The 21,538-nt window shown below is 50.0% G+C and overlaps 1 protein-coding gene across 1 annotated transcript; it reads right to left on the reverse strand.

The window, feature by feature from the left end:
- Positions 1-2,939: 2,939 nt before the first annotated feature.
- Positions 2,940-17,468, reverse strand: GJB6 (gap junction protein beta 6). Its single transcript, XM_008259937.4, has 4 exons — positions 17,329-17,468; positions 15,732-15,801; positions 14,862-15,028; positions 2,940-4,445 (listed from the first exon to the last, which is right to left on the reverse strand). The coding sequence occupies exon 4, from the start codon at positions 4,428-4,430 to the stop codon at positions 3,645-3,647; it is 786 nt and encodes a 261-aa protein (XP_008258159.1). The 5' UTR covers positions 4,431-4,445; positions 14,862-15,028; positions 15,732-15,801; positions 17,329-17,468; the 3' UTR covers positions 2,940-3,644.
- Between the last annotated feature and the right edge of the window lie 4,070 nt (positions 17,469-21,538).

The following is a 21,538-nucleotide window of genomic DNA, read 5'->3' on the forward strand; positions in this document are numbered from 1 at the left end:
AATAAATAAAATCTTTAAAAATGTAGAGGCAGGAGCACAAACACCACAGGATTCCTTATACAAGACATCTAATGTAGCCACCCTTAGAAGCAAAAAATATAATAGTGGTTTCCTGTGCTGGGGGTAGGGCTTGAGGAATTAGGGAAATTGTAACTCAACAATGCTGGATGAAATTATATATATATAAAATGTTTACGATGCACCACACAGTGTTGTATACTTCACAATTTGTTAAGTAGGTGCATCTCATATTAAATGTTCTTGCAGCAGAAAACAAAGAGACACAGGAGACTTTGGGGGATGATGCATGCGTTCACGACCTTGATCACGGTGATGGGGTCACAGGTGTTTGCATAGGTTCAAGCTCATTCCCTTAGACACACGAGATGTGCACAGGTCTCTGCCAATTATACCTCAAGAGAGGAAGAAAGGAGGGAGTGAGGGAATGAGGGAGGGACTGAGAGAGACGGAGAGAGAGACGGAGGACCGACTGCAGCAGTCCTGAGGGGGAAAGGTGGTCCCAGGAGCAGGAGGAGTGGCACGGGAAGGAGCCCCCGGCACATGGAGTGGGATGGTGCCGAGCAGGATGTTCTGCCCCTACACTTCTTTCCTTTCTGTTTGTGGGCCTCATTGAATACTAATTGAATGAGCTATTTTAAAAAAAATCATTTGAGGCCAGTGTTGTGGGTTCCAGTTTGAATCCTGGATGCTCCACTTCTGATCCAGCTCTCTGCTATGGCCTGAGAAAGCAGAAGAAGATGGCCCAAGTCCTTGGGTCCCTGCACTCACGTGGGAGACCCGGAAGAAGCTCCTGGCTCCTGGCTTTGGATGGGCTCAGCTCCGGCTATTGTGGCCATCTGGGGAGTGAACCAGTGGATGGAAGACCTCTCTGTCTCTCTCTGTCTCTCTGTCTCTATCCATCTCTCTGCCTCTCAAATAAATAAATCTTTAAAAGAAAAAAAGATTCATTTATTTATTTGAAAGGCAGAGAGAGAGAGAGAGGAGAATCTTCCATCCAGTGGTTCACTCCCCAATTGGCCAGGCTGGAGCTAGGAGACAGGAGCTTCATCCACATCAACCATGTGGGTGGCAGGGACCCAAGCACTTGGGCCATCCTCTGCTGCTTTTCTCAGGCCATTAGCAGGGAGCTGGATTGAAAGTGGAGCAGCCAGAACATGAGCTGGCACCCACTCGAGATGCTGGCAGTGTTGCAGGTGGCAGCTTAACCTGCTGCACCACAAGCCCTAAGAAAGCTATTTTAAAGGGAGAAGTATAAGGCCCAGCGCTGTGGTGTGGCAGAAAAGGCCGTTGCCTGCAGTGCTGGCATCCATATGGGTGCTGGTTCGAGTCCTGGCTGCTCCATTTATGATCCAGCTCCCTGCTATGGCCCAAGAAAGCAGAAGATGGCCCAAGTCCTTGGGCCCCTGCACTCACGTGGGAGACCCAGAAGCAGCTCCTGGCTCCTGGCTTTGGATTGGCCCAGCTCTGGCCATTGTGGCCATTTGTGGAGTGAACCAGAGGGTGGAAAGACCTCTCTCTCTCTCTCTCTCTCTCTCTCTCTCTGCCTCTCTGTAGTTCAGCCTTTCATATACATAAATAAATCTTGAGAGAGAGTATTATCACAGGAGAATCAGGAATTAGGAATGCTGACTAGATTTGTGAATTTAAAAGGTTAGTCCTGGATTTTTATAGATGAGTACTAAAATTGTGATGGATGGAAGGCTATGTCCAGGATTTGCTTTACACTTGATGGAGAGAGGCTTCGGAAGAATGCCTTTAGTGACAGCGTGCTCTGTGAGGCCCTCACCTGTGTTTGCTACTTCACCGGGTGTTCCCACGTGCCAGACACCCTGCTGACCGTGCCCCCTTCCAGGGCTGGGGAACCTGTTTTCTGCCAAGATCCCTCTGAACATTTATAGCATCATTCGCAGGCCCTACAAATTTATCAACTTAAAAATGAGCCTGCTCTAAGTTTATTCAGTTCCAAGTCCTGCCTGCAGTTGCCTTGGCAGGGCCAGACCAAATGGTTCCCCCGGCCTGCTACAGCCTGCGGGCGGGACATTCCCCACCCCTGCCGCATGGAGGTTGTGTTCACGTGTGTCCTGGAAGTGACCTGCTTAGACCTGGCCCGCCTGGGTAAACCTGGAGACAGGAGGATTTCCCCCCTCGCTGGGTGCAAAGCTGTGAGTGCTTCTCTCCAGGCCCTGAAGGGTGCAGGTGAGTCCTTGGAGGCCAGCTTTTTACGAGGCGGCTGCTATGGCTTGGGGATGGCTTTTCTGTGACCCCAGAGGGCTCCTGCACCAGAACCTTGGTCCCAGCGTGGCAATGCCGGGAGGTAGTGGGACCTATCAGAGGATGGGTCTAGTGGGAAGTCATTAGGTCACGGGGCCTCCACCCAGGAAGGGAGTGATGCTGATCTCCCTGGGAAGTCTTTCGAGAGCAGATGTTTAGAAGCCAGCCTGGAACCTTCCTTGAATCGCTTGCTGGTTTCCCGTCTTGTTCTGGGATTGCTCTCTTACACACGCACTCCAGCCAGTAGGCCATCGCCATGCTGTGATGTAGCCAGGAGGAGCCAGTGGATGCCAGCATCATGCTCTTGAACTGTGGGCTAAGTCAACCTCCTTCCTGCACGTTCCTTAGCCCCTGCAGGCCTTTGTTACAGCAACGCAAGGTGGGCAAGGACGGTGGTTTAAGCCCTTCCTCATCTCCAAGGCTGGGTGCTGTGCAGGGCATTTTCCTGGAGTCCCAGCCCTCTGCAAGCTGACACACAGGCAGGCTCCTAAACTCCACCTCCACTCATCCAACGTCAGGATGCAAGGGGTCCCTGCTGAAGTCCAAGGCCCCGCCTTCCACAATAACTGGTGTCCTCCCCAGCCAAAGGAACCCAAGAACTCATCACACCCCCGGGATGGGGCAGAAACCCAGGATGCACACAGAAGTCTGGGCAAGGGGCTGAGCTTTATTGAGGCAACCCCATTCCCGTTTCCCTTGTCCACAGTGATTGGCAAATAGGCGGATGTTAAAAAAAGCTTCCCATACCCATACAGCTCTGTCTCCACTCAGAAAGCAGTAAAAATCCATTGTACAACAAACGCGTCCCACCCGAAGAGTATCAAGGCCCTTCACAAAGTCATCAATAGGCAATGCAAAACAGTATTTACAGGGTAGACCCTTGTAAGTCCAACATTTAGATACTTGTGGTATACATCTAAAACTAACATCACCTGTTTTTCCAGGTAAGGAAGGCCAGTCGTTACAAAAATACTTTACAGAAATTCAAAATCAGAACTAAAACATTCAATTCTATAAAAATATCTTTTACTAATAAAAGTAGCGATTTCTAGGTAAATGTTCTGTATCAATAATGGTGACATGTGTGTTCAGAAAGTAGGTCAGCTGGTCCACGTAAAAGGAACTTGGGAAAGTGACTTCGAGGCTCAGTTGTCATCCAGTGTGTGGCTTTCAGAGATGGACCACGCATTCCATAATGCTGCAATGTGCATGGTGCAAGTATTCTACGAAACGTGAACTTGGCTATCTATTTACTGCAAACGTCATTCATAAAGACAAACTGCAGCCTAGAGAGAGGGGATTTGCAAGTTGGCATTGCTGTTAGGACTCCACCACGTTTGACCTTGAAACGCTTAACTTGGAAAACCTGTGATGGCATTTTGACCGCTATCTGAAATCAGCTCGTTCATTTCATTCTGCTTGCTCTCCTTGAGGGCATAGTTGGGGTGATTTCTTTGTGCCTGGGCTCTCTTGGATCTCCTAAAACACACTTTTAGCAGCAGGTAGCACAACTCGGCCACGTTCAGCAGCATGCAAATCACAGAGGCAGAAATCATGAAAATGGTAAACACGGTTTTCTCTGTTGGCCTGGAAATGAAGCAGTCCACAAGATTGGGGCAGGGCTCGATCCCGCACTTCAGCACCCAGGGCAGGTGGTACCCGTTGTAGAGGAAGTAAAAGACGTACATGAAAGAGGCCTCGAAGATGATCCGGAAGAAGATGCTGCTGGTGTACGTCCACCAGAGCGAGCCCTCGATCCGAACCTTCTGCTTCTTGATGTCCTCCAGGTCTTTGAATTCGTTCCTCTTCTCTCCCCGCCGGAACTTGCGGGCGGTTTCGTGCCTGTAGTAGGCCACGTGCATGGCCACCAGAAGCGCCGGCGTGGACACGAAGATCAGCTGCAGGGCCCAGAGCCGGATGTGGGACACGGGGAAGAAGTGGTCGTAGCACACGTTCTTGCAGCCGGGCTGCAGGGTGTTGCAGACGAAGTCTTCCTGTTCGTCTCCCCACACTTCCTGCGCGGCCACCACGAGGATCATGACACGGAAAATGAAAATGACTGTGATCCAGACCTTCCCGATGTTGGTGGAGTGCTTGTTTACACCCCCGATGAAAGCGTGCAAGGTCCCCCAGTCCATCGTGCTGGCTTATTCCTAAACAGGCAGAAAGGAGCAGAAGAATCGGTGAGTGGAAAGTGCCTTTGGTGCACCTGCCAAGCACTACAGTGACGTTAGAGCCTCAGGCGTCTCTCTGACAGCCGGCTGTGATGTCTGAGAACCACAACCCCCAACCTGCTGGTGGGAGTTTTCCTGAGAAGCAGCAGCCACTCTGAAAACATCCCAGCATTTCTGACCAAAACCACTTTCTTGGAGAGAGGTTTAAGGTCATCCTCACTGAACTAAATTCAGATGATAAACATGGACTTCCCAAGGTTCATAGAAATGGACTTAAAAGCTATTTATTTTGGTGCAAACAATTTTGAAATGCATGCATGTTTTTATCATAATACCCATTCTCCATAAACTTTTTTTGAGGTTACTTTTCTCTTTGCTGTTTATTGAGATTTGTTATTTCTTTAATTTTTAATTTTTTTTGATTTGACAGATAGATTTAGACAGTGAGAGAGAGAGACAGAGAGAAAGGTCTTCCTTCCATTGGTTCACTCCCCTAATGGCCACTATGGCTGGAACTACATCGATCTGAAGCCAGGAGCCAGGTGCTTCCTCCTGGTCTCCCATGCGGGTGCAGGGCCCAAGCACTTGGGCCATCCTCCACTGCACTCCCTGGCCACAGCAGAGAGCTGGACTGGAAGAGGAGCAACCGGGACTAGAACCCAGCACTCATATGGGATGCCGGCGCCACAGGTGGAGGATTAACCAAGTGAGCCACAGCGCCTGCCCCTTTAATTGTTTTTTAACAGGGTCAAGGTTTGTAGATAGAATTCTAAGAACATAAATACTAACTGATAGAATAAAAAAGGGAGAGAACGATCCAACATGGGAAGCGGGATATACAGCAGACTCATAGAATGACAGATGTCCTAAACAGCACTCTGGCCTCAGAATCAGCCCTTAAGGCATTCGGATCTGGCTGAAGAGCCCATGAGAGTATTTTAGGCATGGAAAGCCAAGACACTCTGGCAAAAAAAACCAAACCAAACCAAAAACAAAACAAAAACCTAAATGAAAGATCTCTGCGAGTGAGATCCCAGTGGAAAGAATGGGGCCATCAAAGAAGGAGGTACCTTTCTCTGAAGGGAGGAGAGAACTTCCACTTTGACTATGACCCTGTCGGAATAAGATCAAAGTCGGTGAACTCAAAAGGCTTCCATAGCCTTGGAAACTCATGACTAGAGCCTAGGGAGATTACTGACGCCATAAACAAGAGTGTCAAATTGTTAAGTCAACAACAGGAGTCACTGTGTACTTACTTCTCATGTGGGGTCTGTCCTTAATGTGTTGTCCAATGTGAAGTAATGCTATAACTAGTACTGAAACAGTATTTTACACTTTGTGTTTCTGTGTGGGTGCAAACTGATGAAATCTTTACTTAATATATACTAAATCAATCTTCTGTATATAAAGATCATTGAAAATGAATCTTGATGTGAATGGAATGGGAGAGGGAGTGGGAGATGGGAGGGGTGCGAGTGGGAGGGAAGTTATTGGGGGGGGAAGCCATTGTAATCCATAAACTGTACTTTGGAAATTTATATTTACTAAATAAAAGTTAAAAAAAGTTAGTTTTTATAACACAATCTAATGTATAGTGCATCCTTTCCTTTATTCTTGTCACTGGATATTGTCCAGCTATCTTGTGTAATTCACAATTATTCTTAGCAACCTAATTATTTTGTTAAAATATATATATATATTCCAACTTTTATTTATTTATTTATTTTTTTTATTTTTTTTTTTTTGACAGGCAGAGTGGACAGTGAGAGAGAGAGACAGAGAGAGAAAGGTCTTCCTTTTGCCGCTGGTTCACCCTCCAATGGCCGCCGCTGCAGCCGGCGCACCGCGCTGATCCTGGCAGGAGCCAGGAGCCAGGTGCTTTTCCTGGTCTCCCATGGGGTGCAGGGCCCAAGCACCTGGGCCATCCTCCACTGCACTCCCTGGCCATAGCAGAGAGCTGGCCTGGAAGAGGGGCAACCGGGACAGAATCCGGCGCCCCAACCGGGACTAGAACCCGGTGTGCCGGCGCCGCAAGGGGGAGGATTAGCCTATTGAGCCACGGCGCCGGCTCCCAACTTTTATTTAATAAATATAAATTTCCAAAGTAAAAAAAAAAAGAATTCTAAGAACATAGTAAGAATCCCTTCCTTCCCCTTTCTCCCTCCCATCCTTTCTTCTCCCTTTTTCATTTTTCATTTTAGTTTTTGAGATAACATATTTTAAATTTACCTTACAGTGATAGGGCTTCATACTTCACCAAATAAGAAGTTTAACGAGTAAAAAGAAAGACCTAGTTTAGTGGAAATGCAGACAATGGCTATCAATAATAATTGAATGGAAAAATGACCATTTCACTGGTGCCCCATAAACTCTTTAAAGACCCCTAATATATGAGATGGCTGTTTGCCATTAGAGCAGGAACATAGGTAAACAAATTCATTTCCAAGATCCCTTTTGACCATTATGTAAATACACATTATAACAGTTTGATTTCCCCAGAGGGCTCACAAAACTTCCACAATAGATTTCATTCATTAAATGGTTGTCCAAGAAAAAAAAAAAAAATCATTCATTGAATGAGCTCATTTAGTTTACCCAGCAGACTAAGAAGGGAAAAAAGAAACCAAATACTGCTAATTTACTCTATACAATATATTTATATTTGTTTCTAACTTGAAAGACATCATCTGCTGCGATCATGTGTTCTCAGGAAATTTAATATCCTCTACTACCCAAGGAGTCTCTTCCAGAAGAGAATCACAAGGTTTTGCAAAAAATCACCCTGTTGTTCTCCAGTGTAACCAGGCCCAAGTGTTGGCTTTCGCTCAAACCCAGACGCCGCTCTCTGCTGCCCAGGGCCCCTTTCCCTAAGTCCCCTCCCAGCTCAGGACTGATTTACCATCCCTAAAGCAATGATGTCTGCACGTCTATGAAAAACTTTGCTGCAATTCAAACAGCATCCTTCTTTTCTTAGCATTGCCACAGAAGCCCTAAGAATTGGTCAGCATTCTCCTTCAGCAAACAAGGGGCAGGGCGAGTGGCCGAGCAGGCAAGATGCTGCTCAGGACGCCTGCTTCTTACGTGCGAGTGCCTGGGCTGGAGTCCCAGTTCCACTTCCCATCGCAGAACCCTGCTGATGCACATCCTGCACGGCTCAAGTATTTGTGTCCCTGTCACCCAGGTGGGAGCCCTGGCTTGAGTGTGGTCCAGCCCCAGCTGTGGGCAAGCATTGAGGGGTGAACCAGCAGATCTCTGCCTCTCTGTGCCTTTCAAATATAAATACATACATAAAGAAACAAATAAAAACAAAAAAGAACCCCAAGGACAACAGGATGAACCCTGCACTTTGGAACTCTTTGGAAGGTGGGGGCACCTTATCCTCGGGGGTGGGGTAGGGGGGTGGGGAGGATGTGTTCCAGCAAATTTTCAAGGTTGCTGTGGGAAGACGCAGTCACCAAGGTCCTCTATCCAATGCTCTGAGCAAGACTTCCGTGTCCCTGACTGGGTGGGGGTCACGGGACAGCATTCCCCTCCCAGGCCAAATCCCCGGGTCTCACCCTTGCCCCCAGTCCTGCCCTCTCCGGAGCAGGTGCGCAAATGGAGGCAGCATCCTGCCTTCCGGGAGGACTGGGCTCCCTGCACGGCCCAGCACTCTCCCTGGACTGAGGAGATCAGACAGTGCCCAGAGCAGGAGTGAAGCTGGAAGCTTCCACAGCATGGATGCAAGTGTTTCTTCTCTGCCTCGCCTCCTGCCCGAACATACAGAACCGCATCAGGAGGAAGCGCCTCCCTTCCACCACACTGCACAGCCTCTCCTAACAGTGCCACGGCTCCCATCAACGCTCACTGAGCGTCTGCTGCGTGCAGACGTTGGCCACGGCCTCCTGGGCTCCCCAGATGCACTCCAGTGCCTGGCAGGGGCCTGGAGGGTGTGCATTCCTGTCCTGTGGAGTTGAGGAGGGTGCCACGTCACCATGGCCCACGAGAGCACCAGACATCCCAATGAGACACGCAAGGTGGCACCTGCACTTGTACAGAAGAGTGAGGCCACTAAAGCCAGGAAAAGTGTAAGTAGAACACAGGATTTCACAGAGTCCGCATTCTCTCCCTGCAAACAACCCGTGACCCCATGTCCCACAACCTAACAGCAGCCAGCGCCCTCAGACGACCCAGGGTTTCCAGGCTCGGAAGGCAGGTGGCTCACGAGAGAAGTGGAAGCTGGCGCTAAGGAGTCCCAAGAGATACTTCTGGCTCAAACTGAAGGATTTAGCATATACTGGTCTGCAAAGAGCTAATGGAAAATGAATGTTGTGAAGAAACTATACATGGATTTCAAAATTGTTTCCACCAAAACAAGCATCTTTTAACTCCATTTCTGTGAATTTCTGAAGTTCCATGTATTTCGGTTCCGCTGCCAGGAAAACAATAAGGATTTCAAAATGTTTATAGCTCTAAAAGTTGCTCAAATAATCTCAGGTATGAAATTTCTTTTTAAATATTTGTTTATTTATTTTAAAGGCAGAGTTTTAGAGATGGAGAGAGTGAGGGAGAGAGAGAGAGAGAGAGAGGTCTTCCATGTGATGGTTCACTCCCCAATTGGCCGCAATGGCCGGAGCTGTGTTGATCCAAAGCCAGGAGTCAGAGATTCTTTCTGGTCTCCCACACACATGCAGGGGCCCAAGGACTTGGGCCATATTCTACTGCTTTCCTAGGCCACAGCAGAGAGCTGAATCGGAAGTGGAGCAGCTGGGACTCGAATCAGCGCCCATATGGGATGCCGACACTGCAAGTGGCAGCGGCTTTACCCACTATGCCACCGTGCCAGCCCCAGTATGAAATATTTTTAAAATAGAGTATTCTAAGATCATCTGTGTTCTTAAATACCATTTAAAATTGAGCTAAAGGCTCACATAGCTGCACTAATGGGAAAATTCAAATTATGGTTTTAATTTAGTCTTGACTTCAGGGGAGTATATTAACTTTTGGGGGGGGAATTTTTTTTTTTTTTTTTTTTTTTTTTTTTTTGACAGGCAGAGTGGACAGTGAGAGAGACAGAGAGAAAGGTCTTCCTTTGCCGTTGGTTCACCCTCCAATGGCTGCCGCGGCCGGCGCACCACGCTGATCCGAAGGCGGGAGCCAGGTGCTTCTCCTGGTCTCCCATGGGGTGTAGGGCCCAAGGACTTGGGCCATCCTCCACTGCACTCCCAGGCCACAGCAGAGAGCTAGCCTGGAAGAGGGGCAACTGGGACAGAATCCAGCACCCCAACCGGGACTAGAACCCGGTGTGCCGGTGCCGCAAGGCGGAGGATTAGTCTATTGAGCCACGGCGCTGACCTAAACTTTTAAAATTAAAACAGAAGAGGGGTAGGAGTCCATAGCTGAATGCTGGAAAGAGGGGACAAGGGCTCTCCTGGGACACACCAACAGTTATGAGGGTGTCAGATGAAGGAGGCAGGGACTGTGGTGCCCTGAGGAGCTAAGCTTTTAAAGCCACAAAAAGATGGGTGGTGACTCAGCTCATCACACACAGGTAGAGTGGCCAAAACCTGTAAAAACATTGTCATGAAGTTTAAAAGCTACACGAGTGCGGCCGGCACTGTGGCACAGCAGGTTAAGCCACCACTTGCAGTGCCAGCATCCCATAGTCATGGGTTCAAGTTTTGGTTGCTCCATTTCCAAACCAGCCCCCTGCTAATGCACCTGGGAAAGCAGTGGAAGATGGTCCAAGTGCTTGGGTCCCTGCATCCATGTGAGAGACCCAGATGAAGCCCCTGGCCCTGGCTTTGGCTTGGCTCTGCCCTGACTATTACAGTCATTTGGGGAGTAAACCAACAAACCAAGGACCTCTCTCTCTCTCTGCCTCTGCCTCTCCCTTTCTGCAATTCTGCCTTTCAAATAAATAAATAAATATTTAAAGGAAAAAAAAACCTACATGAGCTGAACTCAACAAAAACAGAAAAATTTAAAAAAGAGCAGGGACATGAAAAGGAAGGAAAATAAGACCCTGGAGCCCAAATTAAAAAAAAAAAGGGGGGGGGGTGAGCATTGTCTTTGGATCCTATGGCATAATTTTAGTTGGCAACCAATAAAAGGCAAAGATTCTTATTCTGGCTCCCTTGCTTTATCAAAACCAGGTTATTTCTAAAAACTACCTCTGGAAGTGAGAGACAGCTGGGGAGCTAAATCCCAGGATCCCAGCAGGAGCTCTGCTCTCCCCTGCCTGCACCAGAGCCTGGTGGGATTGGAATGTTTTCCCACATACCAGAAGCTTCCTTGTCTTTCGTGAGGCTGCTAAAGTATTGTTTAAATGTACATAAAATTTACATAAATATAACATAAAATATACCATCTTAACCATTTTCAAGTTACAGTTTCCGTAGTGTCAAGTACGCTGACGTTGCTGGGAGACAGAGCTCCTTTGCATCCCCCATCCCCAGCTCCTGGTAACCATCATTCTGTTTTCTTTTGCTTAAACTGAGGACCTCCTGTAGGTGCAATCAGACACTATTTGTCTTGTTGCCACCCGCTTATTTTACTTAACATGAGGTTCTCAAAGTTCATCCACATTGTAACGTGTGTCAGAACTTCCTCCCCTTTTAAGGCTGAGTGACACACTCCATTTGCCCACATAGACCACATTTTCTTTGTCCATTTATCTGCAAATGGACATTTGGGTTGCTTCTACCATTTGGTTATTGTGAGTAATGTTGCTATGAATGTGAGTGTACAAATATTTGATCGACAAGGATTGCTGGATGATGTGATAATTCTGTTTTTAATTGTTTGAGGACTTCCACACATCAGAATATTACCATTCAAAATGAAAGAGAGGCCCAAAGCCCACAGAAGGGCAGGTATACTGATGTTCAAAATAAAGGACAGTCAGGGCAAGGTTGTGCCACTGCAGCCTAGACCACCGCCCGCGACATCGGCATCCCTTATGTGGGCACTGGTTTGAGTCCCAGCTCTCTACTTCCGAATCATCTCCATACTAACGGGAGAGGCAGCAGAAGATAGCCCAGATGCTTGGGCCCCTGCAACCCATGTAGGGGACTTGGATGGAGTTCCTGGCTCCTGGCGTTGGCCTAGACTAGCCCCAGCTATTGTGGCCATTTGAGGAGTGAGCCATGGATATATCTCTCTCTTTCTCTCTAACTGCCTTTCAAACAAATAAATTTTTTAAAAATGAGTAGATAAAAGACAATTTGTGTGTGTGTGTGTGTGTGTGTGTATATATATATATATATATATAGAGAGAGAGAGAGAGAGAGACTGGGGAACTTTCTGTTGAACTCCCTGCAAAGTTTTAACACTGCCTCATTAAACTTGTTCTTAAGAGTCGGGCAGGGGCCAGCACTGTGGCGCAGTGGGTTAATGCCATGGCTTGAAGTGCAGGCATCCCATATGGGTGCTGGTTCAAGACCCGGCTGCTCCACTTCCCATCCAGCTCTCTGCTATGGCCTGGGATAGCAGGAGATGGCCAAAGTCCTTGGGCCCCTGCACCTGTGTGGGAGACCTGGAAGAAGCTCCTGGCTCCTGGCTTCGGATTGGTGCAGCTCTGGCCGTTGTGGCCAATTGGTGAGTGAACCATTGGATGGAAGACCTTTCTCTCTCTCTCTCTCTCTCTCTCTCTCTCTCTCTCTCTCTGCCTCTCCTCTCTCTGTGTAATTCTGACGTTCAAATAAATAAATCTTAAAAAAAAAAAAGAGTTGGGCAAAAGCTACCATGAATGGCAATGGCACAGAGTGTTTTAGTCTTCAAATAGCATTTACAGACACCTCTTGCATATTCAGTAAGCCGCCTGCAGGTGCCTACCTGTGGGATCAGTCCTATTTGTTTACAAAATGATGTTCTTTAATTCACCAACCACCATTTCCCATGGCAGCTTGGTCAGTAAAATGCCTAATCCGCAAGCTTTTGACTTATACATGAAAGATTTACATCTTTCCACATGCGTCAGAGTTCACAGAATTTAAACTCCCCCGCAGGTAAAAGGGTTGTTTCCTTTCTATGCCATCATGATGGGCCCATCTGCAGTCACCTGTTACCCGCCCTGGCTGGCCCTGAATGAGCTCTGAGAGGCTAAGTCACAGCAGAGGTCATGTGGCCTCAGATTCCCCACAGGAATACCACTGGTCCCAGCTTGGAGTTCTGCCATGGTGGGCTCTTCCCTCTTAAAAGACAGGGACAATTATGATAGCTGGAGCTTGGTTTCTTTTGACTTTTTCTGGGTCCCCAAGTTACTCAGTCTCAAGGGTGTTCTTTCAGAGTAACCAAACTGAACAGGAACTCATCTATCCCAAAACACTTACTGACTTTGCTACTAATAAAATTCACCATTTATCTGTGCCTTTCTAGGAAGACGAATTGCTAGGAAATAAAACAGCTGGGTCCCTACGAAAAATCAGATTAAACCAAATATGAGAGTGCTTAGAAAATTTCATGGCAAAATAGAATTAAAAGATAAGTTTTTGGGGCAAGAAAATTTAAATCCATGCATGTTTTTTCATAATGAACATTTCCTGTGAACTTTCTCTGACAACTCCCATATGCATGGACTTCAAAACTTTTCTGCACTAAAGTAGACTATTTTTCAACTCCATTTTCCACAAACATTGTTTAGCACCCTCAGCTGAGTTTAGGTGCTGCTCTCTCCAGACAGCTAATCGGGCTAGAAACAAACCCTGTTTCAAAGTGGCTTTCCTGCAAGAGTGACGACGGTCCTGCTGTCTCCAACAGCAGAAACCAGGGAGAGGCTGGGCTGGTGCTCCCACCCTCCACAACCCACCCCGGGGGGCGACACCATGGGCCAGCGGCAGGTGGGAGCTGGAGATTCTTTCAACTGGTCCCCATCGCTCCTGAGGGTCACCATGGAAGCCCTGGGTATCTGTCCCATTTGCATTCCAGGGGGGCCAAGAGATCATCAGAGATGGCGGGGGCGGTGGGCAGCCATGGGGACACATTGTCTCAGTGACTGGCAAGGCTGCCTCCCAGAGACTTTCAGCACCCAGGGAGGTGTGGGAGGATGCAGGGGACTGACACCGAAGAGTCCCCAGGTTTAAAGACAGACACTTGGCCCCAAGTCCCTCCTCCTGCCCTCACGGCCACCATGAGGACAGAGGGGCCCAGAGGAAGGAGCAGAGGGCGTGGAGGACGAGACAGCCCCAGCTCTCGTCAAAACAATAACCCCGGGGAGGGAGCTTTAGTAATAAGCACTTCGGTTAGAGAAGATCTGAAGGCTAAATACTGTTTAGGAAGTGGTCGCTAATTTCAAATTGCTTTCCAAAATAACCACATCCACCCCAGCCCTTTTGCAACTGTAGGAAACGAAATGCCTCTTTCCTTTCCTGCTTTCCCAGGGCTGGGGCCGGTGGGAGGAGCTCTTACTATAAAAAGTCAACTATTAACTCGTCCTTTGTAAACCACACAGGTGCATTTTAACAGGCGCCTTTCTGGCTTTCCTTTAAGGAAAGAATAGATATATTCTGTTCAGGTAGGCTTCACCTTATAAGAATGTGGCTACATTTAAACTTGGAAGAATTAGCTGTATTTGGTTTGGGGCCTTTACCTTTATGATTACAATGAGTAATTCCATGACACTTTTTTTTTTTTTTTTTTTTTTTGGCAGGCAGAGTGGACAGTGAGAGAGAGAGACAGAGAGAGAAAGGTCTTCCTTTGCCATTGGTTCATCCTCCAATGGCCGCCGCGGCCCGCGCACCGCGCTGATCCGATGGCAGGAGCCAGGTACTTATCCCGGTCTCCCATGGGGTGCAGGGCCCAGCACTTGGGCCATCCTCCACTGCACTCCCTGGCCACAGCAGAGAGCTGGCCTGGAAGAGGGGCAACCGGGACAGAATCTGGCGCCCCAACCGGGACTAGAACCTGGTGTGCCGGCGCCGCAAGGCAGAGGATTAGCCTGGTGAGCTGCGGCGCCAGCCCACGCCATTTTCTAAAGCTCTTGTCCTAAAGGTCGAGCCCTAAAAATAAGCAAACCATCGACCTTACTTCTGAGGAAATCCAGTGCTGTGAAGATCGATTCTGTTATTCTTCCCTTTTTCAATTCAAATAATTGCAGCTTATCAGCCTTTGAAAGCAGCAATGTAACTTCTTGATCAATTCAAAACTTCTTATATAAGAATCAATCACAAGTTTGTTTCCCAACGTTGTTTTATAATGATGGAACCCAAACTAGAGACCTAGAAGTGCGTTTTATCCCACAGTATACACCAAAGCGTGGAAAGCACATTTGCTACTTGATGGTTCTATTCCCCTTGGACCCACGCATCAGCTACTTGACAGATGGGACAAGAGACACACTCCTCAACACGTCCACGTGAGCTTGGGCTAGCTGAGTCTGCAGGGAGACAGAGGAAAACACAAGCAAAAGGAGCAAACCTGAGCCTTATTTCCAAGGGCGGACAGGACGTCAGGCAGGAAGAATGAGAGCCAGGCCCCTGCGCAAGGCCTCGGGGCTTCGCTCTTGGCCAGCACACGCCTGGAGGCCAGCAGCGCCCGGTGATGAGATGAACCCAGGTCACAGATCTTTGCAGTGAGGACGTCACCTGGGGGTGGGGAGGGGGGGAAAGGAGTGACTGTCATATTCCTTTAACTCCTCCTGCACCTATCAGTTGAATGAACTTTGTGGTTTTTCTTCATCCCTAGAAGTATGATGGGGTAAGTGTGGATACTGCCAGTCTCCTGCCGCATCATACTTAACACACACACACACACACACACGCACACGCACACACACAATCAAAATTATTCTTCTGTAGAAATTCTTTTCTCTATGGCAATAGAGAAATGGCAACTAATAATGACAGTAGTACCCCACCCCAAACCTCAAGTCCACTCCTGAGTATTAAGGAAGTGCAGTGTTGAGAATTTGAGAGATTGGGCAAATCCTTACTCTCAACACAGCAGTTAAAAAAAAAAAACCAAATTCTTTCATTCATCAAGAAGAATCTATACCGTTTGTTTCTAGAAATCTCAGCTCGCCCAAGGGACACCCTGACAGCTGACTTATACTTCTCATGATGTGTAACTCCAGGAACTGTCCTTTCAAAATACAGACTAGTAACAATGAATTTAGGATTCGTTCACTTCTTCAAAAGTAACTTGGAAAAAAAAATTTTTTTCTGTCTATGGAGTCTACCAATAAAAATGGAAAAATCACAGAATGATAGGTTTCTGATTCCACTTAGGAATTCAAAGAGTTAAAGTAATTTCTATTAAGCTCAGCTTCCCTTCTCTGGGTCTCCTTACCAGTGTCTCTTCTTCCAAGCAAGGCTGCGTCCTTCCCAGACACTGACGCACAGCTAGATTGAGATTACCCCTGGAAATAAAAAGTGAGAGGGGTTCTGGGGGGCTCGGTCCCACTCTTACGGCTCACGCCACTCACACAGCAATCCTCTAAACCACCAGTGACATAGCCACTGTAGGGCAGTATCCTCCTGGACCAAGGAACCTGAGTGGAAAATGATGTCCCCTCAATTGTACCCTCTCTAACATTTTAGCTAATGCTCACAAACGACTCCTAGCTCCTGGACTGGACCGACGATGGCACAGGGAGGACCTGCAAGTTGGAGTTTTCCTTTCGCCCTCCTGAACTTGTTGAGCCAGACCTTTTGTATTTCTTTTCCTGCTTAACTGGCTTAGAATTCAGTGGGGGGAAAAAAAGTAAGAAAAAATAATGAAGTCACCATGACCTGTATCAGAATTTGTCTTAAACAACTGACAGAACAGGTGGCCTGACCGTGTCTTCCGATTCCAGTCACCATGGTGATGGGAGAGCGAGCCCTGCAGCCCCCCAGTTTCGCTGCTGCCTGGAGGCCGGGTGTTCTCTCTGCCACGCCGGCCTCCAGCCAACACCCCCCAGCACTCAGCGGATCCCAAGGGCAGACAAAGCTCTCCCCAGGAGCAGTCTGGGGCAGCGGCTTGCAGTTCTTAGCACAGGACATTTCCTTCCAGAACACTAGCTAGCCTCGGCTAGAACTGGGGCAGGACAGAGGGCTGGGGCATGAAGTCTATTTGAGGGACAAGAACAAGGGCGCACGGTTCAAGCCGGACCGAACGTGAGCGCCCACCTAGGGGACACTGAGGGGGCTGGGCCAGGGATCCCCAGCGAGCCTGCAGGGCCCGGGCCCCCGCCCCCAGGCGTCCACGGCTGCGTGCAGGCCACACTCACCAAAACAATGACAGTGGCACCTGCGACTTTTTGCCTCCATCAGACAGGAAGTCTCTTTTGGTGTCCGCGCTTTAAAACTCAGATGTGTCACTAATTACTCGTAATTACTGCTGTCCCCACTATTGTCACCTGCGTTTCACAAGTTCCTGGGACGCCCATCATCGGACACCGTGCAGCCCACACGGGAACATTATTAACCCACCGGCCCCAGGTCGCCTCGTTTGAGCTGGCTTTCCTCTCCGCACAGGGGCGAGGCAGTTCCAAAGCAAAGCAGAGGAAGTGGGGGAAAGGGGCCACTTATTCACCGCTGGGAGACGTTTATAAAACCTGTCGTGCAAGCCGGAGGGGCGCAGGTTGCGCGGGAAGCCGAACCAGTCCATCCTCGTTCCTCCCCGGGCGCGTGGGAGTGGGCGGCGCGGCGACCCCCGCGCGCGCGCTCGGGTCCCAGGGGGCCCGGCTAGAGCCAGAGGATGCGGATGGGAGACAGATAAGGCCCCTCCAGGCAGCCCCAGGGCCCGCACTCGCGTCCTGCCGGCGACTCTGTCCTGCAGCCGCAGGGGCGACAGGCCCGCGGGAGCGGACAGCCCGCCGACCTCGCCTGCTCCGGCCGCCCCCGCAGCCCCGCCAGCCCGCGCCGTGGCCCAGTCCCCGCCGCAGCGCCCCGCGCCCTCTCACCTGCTCTCGGGGTCTGCGCGGGGCGGCGCCCTCCGCTCCGCCAGGCGGGCAGGTCGGGCTCGGGCGCCGCCGGCTCCCGGGCGCAGGATGCAGTTGGAGTCGGAGTCGGGCTCCGCGCCGGGCTCGGGTGAAGGCCCCGGCTCCCATCTGCGGCGCCTTTTAACCGCGCCTACCCCGCCTCTGCCCTGACGCTGCTCGGGCGGGCTGGAGCGGCGAGCGCTGTCACCGAGCGCCCGCCCCGGGGCGAAGGGTGTGTCCCTCCTTCTAGCAGGGGCGCTGGACTGGGGGCCGCCCCGCCCTCGGGGGACTCGGGTCTCTGCAGCGCAGGGCCGCTGCTCGGGAGCGCTGGAACCTCCTTGGGAGTGCGCAGGACGCGAGGATTGTGGGGTGCGCGGGGTTCAAGGTCCGCGAAGGGTATAGAGGGCGCAGAACCCGCATTCGAGGACTTGGTGGGGTCTCGGGTAGCTAGGGGGCCTTCTCTCGGGGGCATGGGGTCCTCCTTAGGGGTGTGGAGGGCTCGGGGACAGCTGGGGGCGAGAGGCGGGACTGCGGGTCGAACCTGCGCGCGGGTTGGGGGCGCCCATCCAGGTCCCGAGGGAGCGGGCCTCGGCCGGTGCGTCCCCTGCGCAGGGCGAGGCTACCCACGGTGCCGGTTGGGAGCAGTGTAGGGGGCGGGCCGCGTCTTCTCGAGGCCACCTCCTCCTCTTCCTCCTCTCTGGACACTTCCGTCCTCTATTCGCCGCCGGGGACCAGTGCACGACCTGCCCTGGACAGCGGCCTGGAAGTTCCTTCTTAATTAATTAATAACCATTTGCTGGAGTTACCGCGGTTTTTTTTTTTTTTTAATTAAGTTACCATTGTTTCGAGGATGCCTCCAGCAAAGCGGAGCAGGCCCTCCTCAGGTGTCGCAGGGGGTGTCTCTCTCCTCCCCCTCCCCCTCCGCCCCGCTGTTCCACAGGGCCCAGGACCAGCTCAGGCGGTGGAGCAGGGGTTGGTGGGGTGGCAGCCTTGGAAGGTATGTTGGGACCCGGCTTTACAGGTTCCAACCTGCGCTTCATCAACCAAGAGATGCGTGACTCGCTTATTTGGCAACATTGGTAATTAAATGTCCTCACCTAAGCCATCCCGCGCTTGTTGGGTCACTGAAGCAGGGTGAAAGGTAGCTCTTAAGAAAAGGTTCTGGGGCTGGCGCAGTGGCTCACTAGGTTAATCCTCCGCCTGTGGCGCCGGCATCCCATATGGGCGCCGGGTTCTAGTCCCGGTTGCTCCTCTTCCAGTGCAGCTCTCTGCTGTGGCCTGGGAAGGCAGTGGAGGATGGATGGACCAAGTGCTTGGGCTCCTGCACCCGCATGAGAGACCAGGAAGAAGCATCTGGCTTCTGGCTTCGGATCGGCGCAGCGCCAGCTGTAGCGGCCATTAGGGGAGTGAACCCACGGAAGGAAGACCTTTCTCTCTCTCTCTCACTGTCTATAACTCCACCTGTCAAATAAATTACCAAAAAAAAAAAAAAAAAAAAAAAAAAAAAAAAAAAGGAAAAGAAAGTAAAAGCTTCTTTCCCGGGCGCTGTGGCGCAGCGGGTTAAAGCCCCGCACGGATTGGAGTCCTAGCTGCTCCATTTCCCATCCAGCTCCCTAATGCATCCTTGAAAGCAGTGGAGGATGCCCAAGTCCCTGGGCCCCTGCACCCACATAGGAGACCTGGAAGAAGCTCCTGGTTCCTGCTTTCGGATCAGCTCAGCACCCTGATTGTGCGGTTTGGGGAGTGAACAAGTGGATAGAAGACCTCTCTCTTTCTACCTCTCTGTAACTCTGTCTTTCAAATAAAATAAATAAATAAAATAAAATAAATAAATAAAATATGTTTCTTCAAGGTCGTGGGAGTTGAGCCAAGACTTAAAAAAAAAAAAAAAGAACCCACCTTTAGAAATATTTACAGAACAAGATCTACAGAGAAATAGTCCCTGAGTCAAATGAGTTTTAGAACATTTTGGGGGCAGCCCCTGGAATGGCCTGGGTTTGGAGAGACACAGAACCTCCAGGCGGCTGGCCTGCAACCCTCACTTGCCTTCCACACTGGAACTTCTCATTCCAGGTGTCCATTCCTGCCGGCTGCTCTGTTTGCCTAACAAAATAGCACAATGTATCTAAGCAGACTGTAAACTTCTTTGGTGGTGGTGGTGGTGGGGTTCTAAACAGTGAGAGCTTTTCTTGGTTTGCATGGGTTTGCACCTAGCAGGTCCTGGCCCCAGGGCCTGTCTGTGTATTTCCTGGCAAAGCTGAGTCAGCATAGCAGATATCCCAGGGAATTGGGTTTTGCTTTTCCTAAAGGAGGCAGCGTCCTGCCTCCTGCAGCCTGTTCCATGCAGCCCGTGCCAGAGCCTTTCTGTTTGCATCTGTTGGTCCAGGACCCGCTCTGGAGAGATTTGCCAAACCCCAGTCGTCCCTGAACATGGGTTGCCTTTGCTCAGGTGTCTGAAAAGGGAACCATCACAACATGGTGGAAAAACATCTCCTTTCCTGCAAGGGTTGTTGACTTAGCCCCAGGCACTGGCATTTAATACTCTCCCCTGTTCCTTAACATTTAAGCCCCTTCATCCATCAACTTTCCCTTCTCGTCATCCCATCATCTTGTTGCAGCAGAAATGGAATGCGGGCTCTCTGGGATGAACATCTCTGAGATGTTCGTTTGGAAACTGGGTCCATTCGTTAAAAACACACTTTATGCTTGACGATATCCAATCTCGAAGGCACACGAGGCATCAAGAATGGTCGTGGGGAGCCTTGACTTCGGTGCCAGGCACTGGTAGATGCTCAGGAGATGACGACAGCCCCTCCCTGCACACGCGGAGGTGTCCCTGCATTCTGAAAACAAGAGGCTTGTGGTCCCTGGCGTGAAATTCGTCTGCTCTGTGGCTTCTCTCTGCACCGAAGCAGTGATTTCGAAGGTCACGAAGTTAATCAGAGCCGAGTGTGTGGCGTGTGGACCCCGCCTTGGCTCTAACAGGAGGTGTGAAGGGATGGTGGGTGAGAGGCCCTCTTGAAAATCTGGCCTCTTGCAGAACACACTCCGCTCCTGCCTCTGCCTGGCCGTGGCAGCTGGTGCACGACTGGTGCGAGGGCTGCCCGGGACTCCCAGGGGGTTTTATGTGGGCTTTCCTGGCCTAACCTGGAAGCACAGCGTGGGGACCCTGCCTTCTGACACAATCCTAGGAGGGAGGAGAGTGTGCGGGCTCCTTTGAAATAAAACTCACGTTTGTCTATTCATTCAGCAAAAAAAGCCTATATTGTATTTTTAGACTGTCCCTCCATTGGGGCTTGGCTGGTTTTCCCCATGTGAAGGTTATGTGTTTGGGGAGGAGGACATCACCTCTGCTGTACTGTCATCACCGTGACTTGTCTCTGCTGTGTTGACCTTGACCCCGGGCTCAGGGAGTCTGCGGGGAAGGAAGTCACACTTACTGGCTGGGGACTGGTGTCCCACCTCCCAGGGCAGACTCGTCACCTAGTCGTCTGCCATTCTCTGCCCTTGAGATGTGTCCCTTCTCCCAGCTTGTTCGTTTCTTGAGTCATTTACTTATGTCAGTGTGGACTTATGGACGTTTGGTTTATATTTTGGGTTATGATCCAATACTGCTTTCTTTTTTAAAAATATTTTTATTTATTTATTTGAGAGGTAGAGTTATAGAGAGAGAGAGGGAGGGAGAAACAGAGAAAGGTCTTTCATCTGCTGGTCCACTCCTCAAATGGCCGCAATGGCTGGAGCTGAGCCAATCTGAAACCAGGAGCCAGGAGCTTCTTCTAGGTCTCTCATGTAGGTGCAGGGGTCCAAGGACTTGGGCCATCTTGCATTACTTTACCAGGCCATAAGCAGAGAGATGGATCAGAAGAGGAGCAGCCAGGACAAAACAGGCACCATATGGGATGCACCGCGGGCGGAGGCTTAGCCTACTATGCCACAGTGTCAGCCCCAATGCTGCCTTCTTAATTTTATTCAAAATTTTCAGCTTTGGCCATGGGAGCTCTTTCTTTCTTTTTTAAGAGTTACACACAGAGAGAAGGAAAGGCAGAGAGAGAGAGAGAGAGAGAGAGAGAGAGAGGTGTCTTCCATCTGCTGATTCACTCTCCAGATGACCACAACAGCCGGAGCTGCGCCGATCCAAAGTCAGGAGCCAGGAGCTTCTTCCAGGTCTCCCATGCAGGTGCAGGGGCCC

The sequence above is a fragment of the Oryctolagus cuniculus genome, chromosome 9 (genome assembly GCF_964237555.1).
Source record: "Oryctolagus cuniculus chromosome 9, mOryCun1.1, whole genome shotgun sequence".
Classification (NCBI taxonomy): Eukaryota; Metazoa; Chordata; class Mammalia; order Lagomorpha; family Leporidae; genus Oryctolagus; species Oryctolagus cuniculus.